General features: G+C 38.6%; 1 protein-coding gene across 1 annotated transcript; it reads left to right on the forward strand.

Annotated features, from left to right (window-relative positions):
* The first annotated feature begins 9,383 nt into the window (after nucleotides 1–9,383).
* LOC121766980 (mucin-7-like) lies at nucleotides 9,384–9,998 on the forward strand. Its single transcript, XM_042163201.1, has one exon. The coding sequence runs from the start codon at nucleotides 9,384–9,386 to the stop codon at nucleotides 9,996–9,998; it is 615 nt and encodes a 204-aa protein (XP_042019135.1).
* Nucleotides 9,999–13,562: the final 3,564 nt, after the last annotated feature.

Raw genomic sequence — 13,562 nt, forward strand, 5'->3', positions numbered from 1 at the left:
GCTCAGTGGGAGTGCAGCGATGCTGAATTAGGGTAATTTTCCCTATGCGCGACGCTCGCACGGGTGGAACCCGCACGACATCGCATTGGCTCGTCTCGTGACTTCGCGTTCCAAACTTTGATTAGGGTTTCCAAATCCTTGGATTCATTTTTGGAAATAATTCAAGATATAATTTAGAATAAGTTTTGAATATATCAATTTAATTGGATGGTCTAAAATTTAATTTTTTAATTAAATGATGGATTAGTTAGATATTTATCCTTATTTTATGGATTTGGATATATTTAATTATATCTAGATAAAACCTAGATAAATTTGGATAATATTAATTTATTTTCTTTTGTCTTATGGATTTATATAAATTAATTTTATGAAAATGAAGCCTAGATAGACTAGATAAATAATTAATTAAATTTGGATTTTATCCTTATTTTATGGATTTAGATATATTTAATTATATCTAGAGAAATCCTAGATAAATTTGGATGAATAATTAAATTTATTTCTGTCATATGGATTTAGATAGATTTTATTCTATCTTGTTGAATCCTTGATTGACTAAGATAAATATTAATTAACTTTATCCATATCTTGTAGATATTGATAGATCTATATCTATCTAGAATATATCTTAGTAGATTTGGATAATTAAAATCCATGTTTATCTTTATCTTGTGGATATTTATAGAATTAATTCTATTTAGAAAATATCCTAATAGATTTAGATAATTAAATGTATCTCTATCTTATAGATATTGATAGATTATATCTATCTAGAATATATCTTAGAAGATTTAGATAATTGTTAATCCAGAATTGTAATTATCTTTTGGAGTTAAGATAGATTTAGTTCAATCTAGTTAAATCCTAGTCGAATTAATTAATATTAATTCTAGTTTATCCTAATTTTATGGATATAAATAGATTTATTTCTATTTAGAAAATATCCTAGATAAATTTGGATAAAGATAATACAAGATAATCCTAATCTAATTGGATTTTGATAAAGTTAATTTTATCTAGAATAAATCCTAATAGATATGATATATTCTTGTTTCTTATTCTAAATAATTTAAGATTTTCTTAAATCTTAGAGTGATTGGATTTTATCTTATGGATTTGGATAGATTTGTTTCTATCCTGAAATATCCTAGTACGATTTTGATAATGATAATCCAAGATCAGTCTTATCTTGAATTTAAGGATTTGATTTTATTCTTATAAAATCTAGAATAATCCCAAAAAGGATTTAGATAGATTCAACTCTATCTAGATAAATCCTAAATTAATTTGGATAACCATTATCCAAATAAATCATATCAAATCCGAAATTCCTATTTTGGATAAGATAAGGAATTAATTAATTAATTAAATCTCCCTAGATTTATTAAATAATTTCAATAATTATCCAGTAAGATTAATTATCATATTATTAAATGGATTTATCTGTTTATTTGGTGATTATCTGTTTTAAGTGGATTGTCTGTCTCATCTACTTATGTGATAATTATGCAAAAACCATGTTTAAAATGACTAAGCGATAATTACAACAGTGCGTTGTATATGGTCTCCATAAATTGGTCTATATATATGAAGTAGTTTCTAATATTATCGCGACCCACCTTAGTGGGAGCAATAATCCTACGAAATAGCAAGTTCATTAGATTAGACTTCTTTATAGTAGGTTGCTTAAACTAGAAGCTTGTTTCTAATATTATCGCGACCCACCCTAGCGGGAGCCATAATCCTATGAAATTGCAAGTTCGTATGTTTAAGCATATTTATAAGATAGCTATGGAATTTTGTTAGTGGCGTACGACCTTCCCTAGAGGGAGTATCAAAACAGAAATGAAATTCCTAGATGCAAATATTTATGGTAAATGCTTAGGCAATATTTGGCGGCCATGCCACCTTAGTGGTCTCTGGACTATCCGTCGGTATTGTGACCAGGAAATTGTTGGAATCCGAATTTGTATGACCTCCCTAGAGGCGTACTTATTTTGGTTTTCATGGTTGCGAGATACATAAATTGTTTTGTGGTTGTTTGCGATTATGTATTAAGCATAGTATGTGATAAATAGTTTTATTTCTTCTCAGCCAAATTCTTAATAATGTCTGCGAACCTTAAAGAAATCAAACTCGAAGGCCAAAATTATGTAGACTGGAAATGTAAATGGATAAGATTCTCATTGCTGAAAACTTAAAGTTTGTACTCACCAATTCATGTCCTCCATTTCCTCGACAAAATTCCACAAAGAAAGTTTGAGAATGTATTTTATGCATGTAATTGACAAGTTCTTTGAGGAAGAAGATCAAACTACTTTATTTTAAGTAGTGAGACAAGTCTTGGTTTTTATTGATGATAAAGAGATATCCAATAAGGACGTTGTCCGGATTCTTATTCAGTTACTCCAATATTTTCTACACTCAGTTCATCGTCAAATGTAATAGGAAGTAACTATATGAAGGTTGTTACTGAAAAATTGGAACCCTTAAGCATTATATTCACTTTATTACTATTGGAGGAAGATAACATGATACTTGACGAATTCATCTTTCCTATGTCTTAGTTCAATCGAACAGAAGACTAGCAATGGAAAGAGGGAAGAGCTGAATTGTCATCAATGCCTGCTGAAAGCAAGAAAGACAAGAAAAATTTGGTGAAAAGGCAAAGAGAAGATGCATTGTAAGTCGGATTGACCTCTTATATAGAAGGACAATGGCTTAGATAACAATGCAACTTCTAAAGGAGAGATCTACATCCAGTTGGGCAGTTGTTGCACTGGGAGCTATTTATTTATGCTCATTTTATTGTTTTGTTTTGATGTTAGAGATTTTGTTTTATTGGTACAGTCTTGTTTAAAATGAATTTATATTCAGTTTCTAAACTCATTTATGATTCTACAATGTTCAATTTCATTTTATAATGCTTGCATTATTGAGAAATGTGGATTGAATATCAATCATGGTACCATAGAAAAACAAATTATACATCATAGTATCTAAACAATATAATTGCAAAAAGATTGAGTTTAACACGACAGTTCAACTTCTTAAACAATGAATGATAAAGTATTTATGGTACTTAAACATAAGGCCAAGAAAATACTTAGTAATTGTTCAAACTGATTTGGTCAAACTCAAGTGACTATCGAGATTTTAACAGCTTACTTGTTAAATAGCTTGAAAGTCAGGTAAGTCTGGTTGATGCACAAAAAGTTAGAATCTTTTGGTGGTTCAAGGGATTCAGAATACTTATAGAGGTGCGACATAGAGAGACTAGCAAGTCTTAGTGGTTTATACCATAGAAGACGAGCAATGAGTTAAGATCAGTAGTGGGAGTTAAATCCTAGTTGACTACTCCAAGCATTCTTCTAAAGAATGGGATAGTCATATAAGAAGATATCGAAGTCTCTTGAAGACAAGTTCGATAAGTGAACAGTTTTACTCAATAACACCTTATCATTAATGGGATATACGTTAGAAACAACGAGTTATACCTTAAAGAAACTACCATAACATCACTACCTTCTACAACACACGAGTTGTGGACTGGAGGCAAGTCTAGTCCAGCACATCTCAAGGTGTGGAGTTATTCCAACACATGTTTTGGAAAAGGTATCCAAGTAATTGGAGTTGTGTACTGAGGTACGTTTTAAGGTTGTCCCAAATGATAGAAAAGGTACATGTTCTATAATCTTCACGGCAAGATATGTGTTTGTTTACACGAATACTAGATTCTTTGATGAAGATTATGAGGAGAACTACAAGCCTAACAAACATGATAATTCTCAAGATAATGAGAATATCTATTTTCCATCTTAACCAAGAAGTCTTACCATTAGAAACTTATGCACTAAGAAAATCAACGTTTGTACCTAAGATTGTAAGAGTCGTGTCGTAGTGGGAGCGTTCTTTGCGAACATAATAAGTTCATGGATCTAAAAGTGTCTTAAGACTTAGTCTTAGATCAACTTGAACATAATCCCTGTAACTACAAGGACACAATGACTTATTCAAATAATCATTCTTGATAAGATGATAGATTATGAATAACAATCTTAAATAGACCAGAATGTTTGCAAGACTTGCGATACTACCCATAGACTATTTCAGTCAGTGAGAGCTAGTGGACCTGCAAGTGTAAGCATGGATCTCAAAAGGCTAGAATAATGGCAAAGGGTTATACCCAGAGAGAATTATATTCTCGTCTGCCATTTTTGCCTGAGTCGATCTGTATATTGTCTATTGTAGCCTACACAAATTAGGATGTATGTACTATGATTGTCAAGATAGTTTTTTTTAAGTAGATGTCTTGAGGAGATCATATGCATGGAACATCTTAATGGTTATGTAATATAGGGCAAGAAAGTTGAAAGTGCACTATATTTGGTATTTTTGGTACTCTACGATGATGACATCTATAAAAGTTGATAAACAACTAAGAGGGTTATCTAGCGTAGGAAACTGCTCGTCTACCCAGTTTAAGGATGATGGATTTAAGATAATCTAGTTATATTCTAAGCATCTATGCCATCAGATTGCTAGAAAAAGAATGTTATGTTTCTTAAAGGATCTTACATCTACACAATACTTAGACACTTTAGCATTGAAAATTCCAAGAAAAGGTTTTACTTTTCTAGATGAAATTATCTTATCTCTAGTAAGTGTTTTACAACACTGAATGAGATCAAGAGGAATGAGACAAGTTCCGTAATTGGAAGTCCTAATTATGCTATGATGTGTATTAAGTTAGATATTTGCTTTGCCTTTGGCATAGAAGCTTGATATCATATTAACCATGGCCAAGGACATTGGATTGGTAAAGAATATACTATAGTACTTGAAAAAGACTAAACGGTATGCTCTAGTTTATCAGACATCCATGTTATGTCCTTTAGGTTACATCGACTTGATTTTATAATTGATCGGTGATCGAGTCATCCTCTGACTATGTGTTCACTTTAGGAGTTGAATACTGAGACATGAAGGAGTGTTGATCAAATCATAGACTCCATCATGAAAATTACAAGTGTGGTTTCATCGGAAACTACTAAGGTAGTTGTTCATCTCAGTAACTTCCTAATAGCTTTGACCGTGATTCTGAGTATGTGTATGAGTATTATATTTTGTTATAATTACTCTAGTCATATGTCTAACTCGAGGGAAACACGATCTGATAAAGCTAAGCAATCACATAGAGATGAAGTATGAAATTAATTAAGGATTAAGTGCGCAGCAAGACGTTATGGTTTCCAAGATATCATTAGAGAACAACCTGGCAGAAGTTTTCACAAAATGCCTATATGGCAACATGTTTTACATATGAGGTGAAAAGTACGGTAGTTCGATGTATCATGGCCCGAGACCTGCTTAGAGTATAAGTGGGAGAGTTTTGGTAGTGGGTATACTCGAAAGCATGATTTTGAGTATAAGTGGGAGATTGTTAGGATTGGTATACTGAAAAGCATATTACGAGCATGTTGCACGGATAGAATTGCTTGTATACAATAAACTCTACAATCCACTTTTAACCCAAGGCGAGAAGAATTAATTTTATCGCATTGGTGTTTGCTTATGCATTTATAAGACGTTTCTCAAACATTTAAATGTATAAGAAGCAAATAAGTCTAATTCTTCTGCATAGTAGACTGGTCGTGAACGACGTTCACAGAAAGTGACGCATTCGGTCCTTTGTAGAAGAGAAATAGAATTTCACAACCTAGATAGGCTTTGGCTACCTATCGTGAAAGGTTGCAGTGTCAGTCCGCACGTTTCCATACCTTTGGAAATAAACGACACTGGTGTGGTATAGCACTGAAGGATCTAACAGTTGAGATAAGTCTTTCTTGCTATTTACTAAAAGACGAGGTCTCGGTGATTGTTATTTCTTAATCACTGTTGACATAACATTGAGCATACGATATTGATTATGCACTACTTTGATTTATCAAATGCTGCGGATTTTTTGCAATCCAAGAATCCTGGTATCTTGGGTAGTGGTGATCAATGTCTAGAGGTGCTAGTATTGTTATTGCAATGAATCGTGTGCTGGGTGAGTCCAGTTTCATAATATCCTCAAGAGGTGTTCGAAAAAGGTTTTATTATTCAGAAACCCGGCCGGTTGGAATTTATTCCAGAATAATAAATAAAGATTTTGAACTAGACAACTCTTGGAAAAAGATATTAATTAATTAAAGTCAAATAGCAGGCTTAAATTAATTAATGGATATTTATATCTTAAACACGAGAAATAATAAATTAAAGAGGTTAAGCCCGGATTACTCATAATTTGGGATTGGACGGGCAGTCAATATTATTATACTATAGTGGATGATAATAATATTCTATTGGACTTGTATTAAATTGGGGCACAATTTAATTAGTAAAAGTCCAACAGGTTTGGCCCAAGTCCAACCTCCATGGATCCCTAATCTGGCCCATCATAACTCTTTATAAAAGGAGATTAGAAAGGAGATTAAATAAGATTTTTATCATTAATTTTCGTGCTCCCATGTGGGAGTGGATGAAAAATCAGTTTTTGAGAAAACTGATATTCTGTCTTCTTTCTAATCAAGCCATTTTCGATTCTGACAAGCTTTGCCCACCCAAAGGTCATTATCTGGGTTCGGGATACAGATTAGAAGATTCTTGGTTGAGTACGAAGAACATCACGTGGAGAAGGTGCAAGCAATTGGAGAATCAGATCGGTAATTCTAAACCGTAGGAATTCATGTTTTAGGTTTTAATTCATTTTACATGAATTATGTGCGTTCTTGAATGCAATTCTGTGTTTAACATGTAGTTAATTAATCCCATAATTGGTCAAATAGATCCGTAGATCTGATTTATTTGTGAATGCATGACTTCCGCTGTGCAAGGGGCTCCGAACCCCAGCAGGTAGTGCTTGGTCAAAGCATTGACAGGAAGAGCTATGTGATCTTTTATGCCTTGAAGACCCTCAACCATGCCCAGAAGAATTACGACACTACAGAGAAAGAAATGTTGGTTGTTGTGTACTCATTCGAGAAGTTCCGACCATATCTGTTATGGTCGATGGTGATTGTATTCACATAGCTATTAAATATCTGTTAGTCAGAAAGGAGTCTAAGCCGAGACTGATTCCCTGGGTCCTGTTGCTTCAAGAGTTCGATTGGGAGGTCAGAGACAAGAAAGGTACAGAGAAGGTGGTTGATCACCTAAGCAGGATACTTCAAGGAGAAAATGAAGAAGTTATACCGGATGCATTCCCAGAGGAACATTAATATTATGTGATGGAATCACCTAGACCTATTAGTTGGGTGGCAGTGTTAGCGTTAACCGGCCCAAGAGATTTGGATAAAGGGAAGTGTAAGCTGAATGAAGAACCTTGGTTTGCAGACCTGGCAAACTACTTGGTCACGGGAGAGTTGCCGAGTACTCCATAAATTTCCCGGGCCCAGAGGATGAAACTTAAGAGTGAAGCCATGTAATATTTTTAGAACGACCCTTACCTCTGGAGGATGGGGTCCGATAAAGTGATTAGAAGATACATCCCCGAGTGGGAACAAAAGGATGTCTTGAATCATTGCCACGCATTGACATGTGCTTGTCATTTTGGGCCAAGAAAGACAGCGCAGAAGTTTTTAGACAGCGGGTTTTGATGCCAACAGACCAGGGGGATTTCTGCGAGGGATGAAATGCCGCTGTTTCCAATTATTCTTTGTGAGATTTTCGATGTGTGGGGAATGTACTTCATGGGTCCCTTTCTATCGTCATATGGGAACCCCTACATACTGGTTGTGGTGGACTATGTTTCCGAATGGATAGAGGCCAAGGCTACAAGTTCTTGCGAATCGAAGGAAGTAGCGAGGTTTCTGAAGGCCAATATATTCAACCGGTATGGTGTGCCCTGAGAAATCATCTCAGACCAAGGGACTCATTTCTACAACAGGACGATAGAAGCTTTAATGAGGAAATATGGTGTTCACCATCGTTTATCCACTCCTTACCACCCCCAGGCAAATGGTCAGGCAAAAATCTCGAACAGAGAAATCAGAGCAATTTTGGAGAAGACAATGAATCCATCGAAGAAGGATTGGAGTAAAAGACTTGACGATGATTTATGGGCATACCGAACTGTGTTCAAAACTCCCATTGGAATGTTGCCTTACAGGCTCGTATTAAGCAAAATGTGCCACCTCCCTGTCGAGGTTGAGCACAAAGCTTATTGGGCAATCAAAGAGATAAACATGAAGCCTCAGGCCTGTGAGGAGGAGAGAACGCTTCAACTGCAAGAGCTGGAGGAATTAAGGCTTGAGTCGTATGATGCCGCTATGTGGTACAAGGAGAAAACAATATTGTGGCACGACAACAACCTTCGGGTCAAGTAACTGCTAGTTGGTCAGAAAGTGCTCCTATTCCAATCAAGGCTTAAAATGATGCCTCGGAAACTAAAATCCAAGTGGATTGGACCCTACACTGGCCTTCGAGTGAATGGAGCCGTGCAAATTCAGGGAGTCTCTCCTAACTCTATTCCTTTTCTTGTTAATGGTCATAGGGTCATGGAATTTAGGGATAGTTCAGAGATGTGCGTGGTGGAAGAAAATTTCGCTACGTATACTCTCTACTATTGCCTAACTGGTCAGGGTGCTAGGTAATCTTCGGGAATCTGCTGGATCTGGTAGATTGTTAGGAAATTTTTAACTGTAAAACTGACCCAACATAGCCCTGAGATTAGCTCCGCAAAATTTGTAAGTATTGTAAATATGTATTATTTCATATATTTAAAAATCCAAACAAAGAAAAAAAATGAATTTTCCAAAAATATTTTTGAAACATTTTAGTTGACCTTTCTCGGTAAAAAAAATGAATTTTCCAAAAATGAAATTTGAAATATTTTGTTTGGATTCGCATTCCCTTGACGAGGTTGCTCAGATGTCTTACCTTTTAGTTGACCTTTCTAAGTTTGGGTATGAGAGAGTTAAACGAATTTCTGAAGAAGATATGAGGTGGAGAAATTTTCGGTTAAAAAGAAGGGGGGGGGGGGGAGAAGTTTTGAAAAAAAATTCAAAAATTAAATTTCAAATTTTTGGATGAGATAGGAAAGCGTACTGTTTCTGACTCTTGCATCAGCAAGCAACCGCCTCTCTCATTTTCTTTTCCTTTAATTTTATTTCCTTGTTTCGTTTTCTTTTCCTTGTGATTTTATGTACTTGTTTCCTATTCTCTTCTTTCTATTAGTTTCTTAAATAACTTCCCCTATTCTTCATAACCTCCCTCCTCACATAATATCTCTCTCATAATTCACAAATGTTTATACCCTTACCTCACCTTTTCCATTCTTCATTGTGACAGTTCCGACGAAACCGCCATCAACCACCACCAATTTCTGAACCAACACCATGGAAAACCAACCACAACGACACAAAGCCCGACATAAGAACTCTCAATCGGTCAAATCTACGGCCGGCGAGCAATCACAACCGCCAAAGAATCTGCCAACCAAGAAGCCACCGTCCGCTCCTCAGACAGGGACGGTGGCAACTTCGTCGTCTAAAGCCACCACTAAGAAACCAGTTACAGGAGAGACGACAACCACAATCTCCGCTATCCCGCCTACTCCCTCAACCACAGTTCCACCACCGGGCAACGAATCTGATCCGGAAGAAATAATGAGAGAGTTTCTAAAGAAATACGGAAAAAGCGAAAAGGCTAGCGATTTATTCGCTCGTCTAGCAGAAGAACTCAGGAAGGAGGAGGCCGCTCCAAGTGTAGCCCCGATTAACATCCCTCCACGACCTAGAACCCTAATAGAAACTCCAACATCCAAGTCCTTCTTACTCCAAACGGAACCCCCAAAATCTCCATCCGAAACCGTAATTTCAGATATTACACCGGTAATACCATCCACCCAACCCAAATTTCAATTTGTCAATTCTACAGTCGTACCCACTAGTACAAGGGAGAGGGATGAACGTGAGAAAGAAAAGGGTGATGTTGAGGCGGAAGGGGACTAGGGAGTAAAAGGTGCAGGGAATGTGAATACGGGAGACGGAGAATCTAACAAGGGTAGTGGTGATAGGACTGATGAGGGTAGTGGTTATAGGATTGGTGATGGTATTGTTGGAGAACCGAGAGAAGAGGTTGAAGGAGAAATACCCAATGATGAGGATGTAGAGGGAGAAGTCCCTACTGGTAGTATTATTGAAACTACAAAAGGAAAGAGGGGTGTAGAAGAACAAATCCCGGAGGAACTGGAAGCCGAAGAAAGAGAAGAGTAGATCATCGATGAAGACGGTGATGAGAATGATAGGACCGAGAAGGTTGACATGGATGTAGACGGGTATGAACTGTCCGATAGGCTCGACGTTATTCAGGGGACCAAATTCATGGTTGTACCGGACGAGGGGCTAGAGTCGAAGGATACACCGGCCACTGCAAGGACAAATTGACGGAATAACTGTTGTGACAAGAAACTGGAGGAGACACGGGCGTCTACAAGGGCCAGACGTTTGCACCTGATAGATTTGGAAAGCGAAGAGGAGGTAGGGGATGATATCCCCGAGACCCAGGAGATGCGAGAGGAAACAGGGGATGGGATCCCCCAAGCCCAGGAGAACCAGTCAAAACAGAGAAGTTCTCTTCTGAGGCCGAGAAGAAACACTATGCACAGGAGCGGAAATGAAAGGGTAAGCAAGAGGCTACACCCTTATAGAAGAAGCAAAGGCAAGCCTCCTCCACCCTGAAGATTAGTGAAGCCTTCTCGAAACCAATTAGTGTCCCGTTTCCCGAACCAACAGAAAAGAATGAAGATGAAGAAGATGTGGAAATAAACCAGGTGGTGGGGCCGGCGTACGAACCAATGGAAGTATTGCTGACAAAGAGGCTACTTGAGGCCATGGTCCACTTTGATGACTCAAAGCTGGCAGAGACTTGCAGTGGGCGCGCTTCAAAGGGGAAGCACGCAAAGGCCAGGAAGATGTACGACCCCCCATCCCTCCAGGAGATAAAATCGGAGGAATAATTTCTATTGTATATCCGTGCCATCGGTTTCGATTGGCTGCTGGATCACTGCACGGCAGAGGTGCCCATCGCACTGGCCAAGGAATTCTTCACCTCATATAAGTTTAAGTCCACCATGGACCCTGACGCCGATTCTATTAGCTTCCGCCTCTTCGGTTAAGACATGGAAATGAGCATCCGAGAGTGGTCCTTGCGAATGGGGCTGTTTACGCGGGAAGAAGATGATGAAGGCATATGGAATGAGAGGTAGATTGGGCCCCGAAGAAGACTCCAGGCTTTGATATGCAGATGGCATGGGACCTGATTACTACCAACCACGGAGGAAATTTTAAGATGAGTTTTTCGAAGGGATTCCACATTGCCAAGCCGATACTCCGATTCGCGCACGTTTTTTTGGGGTATAATCTGCTAAGTCAGACTGGAGCCACCCTCATAACTCCGGAGCTCTATTTTACATGGTGCATACTAAAGGGAGTAAAGGTCCACCTGGGTTATTGGATGGCCTACGCATGCAACTTTATGACTAGCCACACAGTACGCCATCTCTACACATGCCATCTCCTTGGTTCTTATCTGCAAAGGAAGTTAGCATGAAGTTGGCAAAGTCAGTGCCTGGCCTGCAAGTCTGTGATGCCCTGGAGCCATTCAATGTGGCTTTCTTCTTCAACAAGGGACTCCTACATATGAAAAAGGTGAGATTGTGTTCTTTGATATGGGCAAGCCTGATGTGGTAACCGTGATGAGGGAGTTGGAAGAGTCGAAAGGTCCATCTAATGCTGAGCGTGAGGAATGGAGGCGCGAGATGGGAGAGCTCTGAAATGATGTGAGCGTGCTGAGCAAAAATATCGCAAGGCTCACGGGGAGCATGGAGGTGCAGAATGGACAGATGGCCGAAGCCATCAATGTTATAATGAAGATGATTGCCTCAATGGAGAGGAGATTCCCCCTGGCCCAGCAAATGATGCCTCCCCGACCTAGCAGCTAGTATAAGCAACTAGGCCCAGGGACCTCATCTCTCAAGAAAGCCCCTAGTACTCCAGCAAGTCCCCCGACCCAGAAGAGAAAGGAAGTAGTGACCAATCCCACCACCACGACTGTTAAGAAGACTGTACCAAAGCAAGCAGCGAAGGAGAAGGAGGAACCAGCCCCATCGATTCCTAAGAAAGCAAAGGCTGACCACCATAAGAAGGTAGCCCAGAAGTCTGGCTCCCATGGGGGACCAGACACATAATTAAACCCCCCCAGTAACAAGTAATTTTACTTTTAGTAATTTTCTTTTCAGTTTTTTTAGCATGTTTTTCTACTTTTCTTGCATATTTTAGGTGTCTATTTGTATTTGTGCTATGTGTTTTCTCCCACTTAGCCCAATTCTTGGTCTAAGTAGCCCAATTATTGGTCTAAGTATGAGAAGTTTTTGCTGTTATAGCATGCTTTTGTTCCCGTAATCGTGTTTTGGTTATTTCAGTGATTGTTTCTTCTCCCACTTAGTCCATTGCTTGGCCTAACCGTGAGAAGTTTGTTTTCATGCATTTGTTTGTTGGTTGTTGTTCTATTACTTCTCCCACTTGGCTATTACTTCTCCCACTTGGCCTAAGTGTGAGAAGTTTGTATTTCTTTTCTTACTGAAGGATTTGTTGGTGTGTGAACTCTAACGGCCCTGTTCTCCACTTCACTGAAATGCTTGGGGACAAGCAGGATTGAAGTTGGAGGGGGAGGAGTTAGTGCAGTCACTCGTGCATGCATATAGGTTGTTAGTTTTGAGTCAGTAGAGTTTTAGTTTTTTAGGATTCTGTGTTTAAGTATAAACTAGCAAAATTAAAGCAAGATTCCCTTAGTTAGAGTGATCAAAGAGAGGATGCATGCCAATTTTGAGACCTCTTGCTTTAATAAATCAAAATCTGTTTAGACGAAGTGAGAACGATAGAAAATGCAGATGGCATGGGACCTGATTACCAGCAACCACGGAGGGAAATTTAAGACGAGTTTTTCGAAGGGATTCCACATTGCCAAGCCGATACTCCGATTCACGCACGTTTTTTTGGGGTACAATCTGCTAAGTCAGACTGGCGCCGCCCTCATAACTCCGGAGCTCTATTTTACATGGTGCATGCTAAAGGGAGTAAAGGTCCACCTGGGTTATTGGATGGCCTACGCATGCAACTTTATGACTAGCCACACAGTACGCCATCTCTACACATGCCATCTCCTTGGTTCTTATCTACAAAGGAAGTTAGCATGAAGTTGGCAAAGTCAGTGCCTAGCCTGCTAGTCTGTGATGCCCCAGAGCCATTCAATGTGGCTTTTTTCTTCAACAAGGGACTCTTACATATGAAAAAGGTGAGATTGTGTTCTTTGATATGGGCAAGCCTGATGTGGTAACCGTGAAGAAGGAGTTGGAAGAGTCGAAAGGTCCATCTAATACTGAGCGTGAGGAATGGAGGCGCTAGATGGGAGAGCTCTGAAATGATGTGAGCGTGCTGAGCAAAAATATCGCAAGGCTCACGGGGAGCATGGAGGTGCAGAATGGACAGATGGCCGAAGCCATCAATGTTATAATG

Source organism: Salvia splendens, chromosome 15, assembly GCF_004379255.2.
Source record: "Salvia splendens isolate huo1 chromosome 15, SspV2, whole genome shotgun sequence".
Classification (NCBI taxonomy): Eukaryota; Viridiplantae; Streptophyta; class Magnoliopsida; order Lamiales; family Lamiaceae; genus Salvia; species Salvia splendens.

Bases quoted from the DNA above. Each gene is read 5' to 3' on its own strand.
- LOC121766980 (XM_042163201.1), top strand. From the start codon at position 9,384: ATGGAAAACCAACCACAACGACACAAAGCCCGACATAAGAACTCTCAA.